The sequence below is a fragment of the Diaphorina citri genome, unplaced genomic scaffold (assembly GCF_000475195.1).
Source record: "Diaphorina citri unplaced genomic scaffold, Diaci psyllid genome assembly version 1.1 scaffold8571, whole genome shotgun sequence".
Classification (NCBI taxonomy): domain Eukaryota; kingdom Metazoa; phylum Arthropoda; class Insecta; order Hemiptera; family Psyllidae; genus Diaphorina; species Diaphorina citri.
The window spans coordinates 1-2,864 of record NW_007385946.1 but is presented as its reverse complement, the minus strand read 5'-3'; the positions used below and the strand labels follow the sequence as shown (position 1 = coordinate 2,864).

General features: G+C 35.0%; 1 protein-coding gene across 1 annotated transcript; it reads right to left on the bottom strand.

The window, feature by feature from the left end:
- Window positions 1–1,606: 1,606 nt before the first annotated feature.
- On the bottom strand, window positions 1,607–2,597 carry LOC103522447 (acetyl-coenzyme A transporter 1-like). Its single transcript, XM_008487549.3, has 3 exons — window positions 2,304–2,597; window positions 1,964–2,090; window positions 1,607–1,830 (listed from the first exon to the last, which is right to left on the bottom strand). Exons 1-3 carry the CDS (start codon window positions 2,550–2,552, stop codon window positions 1,607–1,609), a joined length of 600 nt encoding a protein of 199 aa, XP_008485771.1. The 5' UTR covers window positions 2,553–2,597.
- Window positions 2,598–2,864: the final 267 nt, after the last annotated feature.

Here is a 2,864-nt window from a genome sequence, read left to right as displayed (position 1 = left end):
AATATTCGATCGTTGGTTTGATGGCCTTCAACTTGTTAGTGTTTGGAATATGGTTCCACTGATTTTGCCACTCTGAAGATTTGAATCTTTTCGTGCAACTATACTGATTTTTTTTATTATTTTTTTTTGCCTTTTGCAATCCAGCCAAGGGAATAGAATCTGAGGAATAGTTTCACGGAAAGAAAATTCTTCCTTTCTTTCTGCCCTGAGCTAGACCTCTTACTCTTGTCAGTCCTAAATTATATGCAATACCGTAGACCCTGGTATAAACTCAGTTTTATCTCGTGTGATAAGATACTGTCAATTCCTTAACGTTTTAGCCTTATCGATACTTTCTTTGTAATTTCCCCTGGTATAAACTCAGTTTTATCTCGTGTGATAAGATACTGTCAATTCCTTAACGTTTTAGCCTTATCGATACTTTCTTTGTAATTTCAACCATTTTATTTATTTCATTTGATGCGTGTATAAATAAACCTATTTTATTTCATTTTACCTTTAGAAATTTTCCAAACAAAAAGAAAATTGCACAACAATCAACACTCAACAATGTTGAACCCGTTAAATGCCTCTTGTCCCATTTATTCGACCAAAATAAAATGCATTGACACATCGTTTCTCAAGGAAAAACTGATTTTATTTCCTCTTTTCATAGGGACAAGAGGTATGGAATAAACTTCACAAACATGATTATTCATAGAGGAAGAAGCTTGGTTGGTTTTTTATCTTTTGAAAGTATTCTTCTTCTTCGTCGTCTTTTCCCATGTTCAGATGGGGTCGGCGTTTGTCGTCGGCCTCTCAATTAGCTTTAGAGTGATCGAGGTATGGAATAAACTTCACAAACATGATTATTCATAGAGGAAGAAGCTTGGTTGGTTTTTTATCTTTTGAAAGTATTCTTCTTCTTCTTCGTCGTCTTTTCCCATGTTCAGATGGGGTCGGCGTTTGTCGTCGGCCTCTCAATTAGCTTTAGAGTGATTGCTTTGAGGCCAACTGGTTTTGGCTAAATAAAATTTTCCGAGTGGAATGCCCTTCGCACTCAACCTTCGCTATTGATATAGCGTGAGGAAATTTGGACTAGTCTTCTCCCTGTTTATAGTCCCCTAGCTAGACGTAGACGCTGATCTACTCTCTGTTTATAGTCCCTCAGTAAGTATATCTAGACAAAATATAGCACTATAAAATATCTTTAATCTTGAATTCTTTATAGCACTTTATCCCCATCCGTGGCACAAGCTACGGCTTTTACGGATGGGTATACCATTTGTTAACTATTTATTTGATGAGAGAATTGTTCTGAAAAACCAATAAATGGAAACCGGATGGGTATACCATTTGTTAACTATTTATTTGATGAGAGAATTGTTCTGAAAAACCAATAAATGGAAACTTATATATATAAAAAAAATAGTATCCTACTCCTACCTAAAGGAAGAAATGGAAACTTATATATATAAAAAAATAGTATCCTACTCCTACCTAAAGGAAATGGTAGGATAATTTCGTATTCAGACTATACAGTATACGGTTTCATGGTGAGACAAATCACAGTCAAGGTATTTTCCGAATACCTTTCACAAAAACGAGTTGACTTGAAGTCAATAGGTCATAGCGACGAGTACCTAAACTTAGAGCCATAGGAGCTGACATGAGAATAGTGATTATTGATTAACCTTTTCAACATGGTGAGAGCCCATCCATCCACAGCAATATCTTGAGTCGCAGCCAAGAAGTTGAGACAGAAGAACACAAATGTAAGAAATGGAATGTTTGGAGTAGTCTGTTCTAGCCAATCACTGATGTGATATGATAGCACCAGCATGAAGAGTCCTGCAAAATGAAATAGTTTGTGTGTAGGTAAGTTTCTTATTTACTAGGCTATTACCCAAGGTAATAAACAATGATTAACTAAACACTTTCAGAAGATGTTGAAAAGTTATTGATAATTTAAAAAGTTTTTTACCTATGAGGTATTGAGTTGGTATCAACCAAGTCTTCCTTCTTCCAATTCTAGGATTGTAAACAGAGTCTACAATGGGTGCCCACAGTAGTTTTAGACTGAAAGGCCAAGTTGTGAAACTGAATCCAGCCTGAAACCAAAATAAGTCCATTTAATTAATTACAAGGAACTTACATGCTTATTTAAAACTGATTCCATAAATAGAGGATTTGAAAAGGACAGGTAAAATCTACACTCCAATAATAGGTATAGAAAAAAAAGTAGTTTGTAAAATCTGACCTAGTCCATTGCTGTAAACCTGGATCACTTGATCAAAATATGTTCTAATAATATGCCTACTTACCTGATCTTTGTATGTGACATGTTTATTTTGTAAAATCATGGGTATAGCTGCACATAAACCCAGGGGGACCCCCTGCAACAAGTATAGAAGAAACAAAATAGCTATGTTTCCTCTGTCTCCATCTAGGTCTGATTTGTGTTTCTTCATTCTATGATTCTTGCTTTGATCTTGGATAGGGAGTTTTCTCTCTCCTTCTTCCAATGAATCTCTCCCCCCTCCCCATGGCTTTTTTCTACTCCTAGATGACATGATTGACCCTGGAATAAAAATCAAATACAATGCTAGGTTAGACGCAAAAAGGAGCTTTTACAAGTGAGCAGTGACCAATGTTATTATCAGGTTAAGTTTAGACACAAAAAAGAGAAATGGTACATTCAGTATTCCCAAAAAGAGCAGTCAAATAATGTGTAGAGCAACTGACTATAAAACCAACAATAAAAATAGGCAAGGAAAGGCAAAGGATCATAATATTAAATCAATTGGTAACGTTAATAATAAAAGTAATAATCTTATTCTAACAGAAGAAAATATAAAAACAATACCCATAGTCTATACAAATTT

Excerpts from the sequence above, each read along its gene's own strand:
- LOC103522447 (XM_008487549.3), bottom strand. The coding sequence starts at position 2,552 with ATGTCATCTAGGAGTAGAAAAAAGCCATGGGGAGGGGGGAGAGATTCA. Across the intron at positions 2,091-2,303 it reads ATGTCACATACAAAGATCAG|GCTGGATTCAGTTTCACAAC; the intron begins GTAAGTAGGCAT and ends TTTTGGTTTCAG. Across the intron at positions 1,831-1,963 it reads ACCAACTCAATACCTCATAG|GACTCTTCATGCTGGTGCTA; the intron begins GTAAAAAACTTT and ends TTCATTTTGCAG.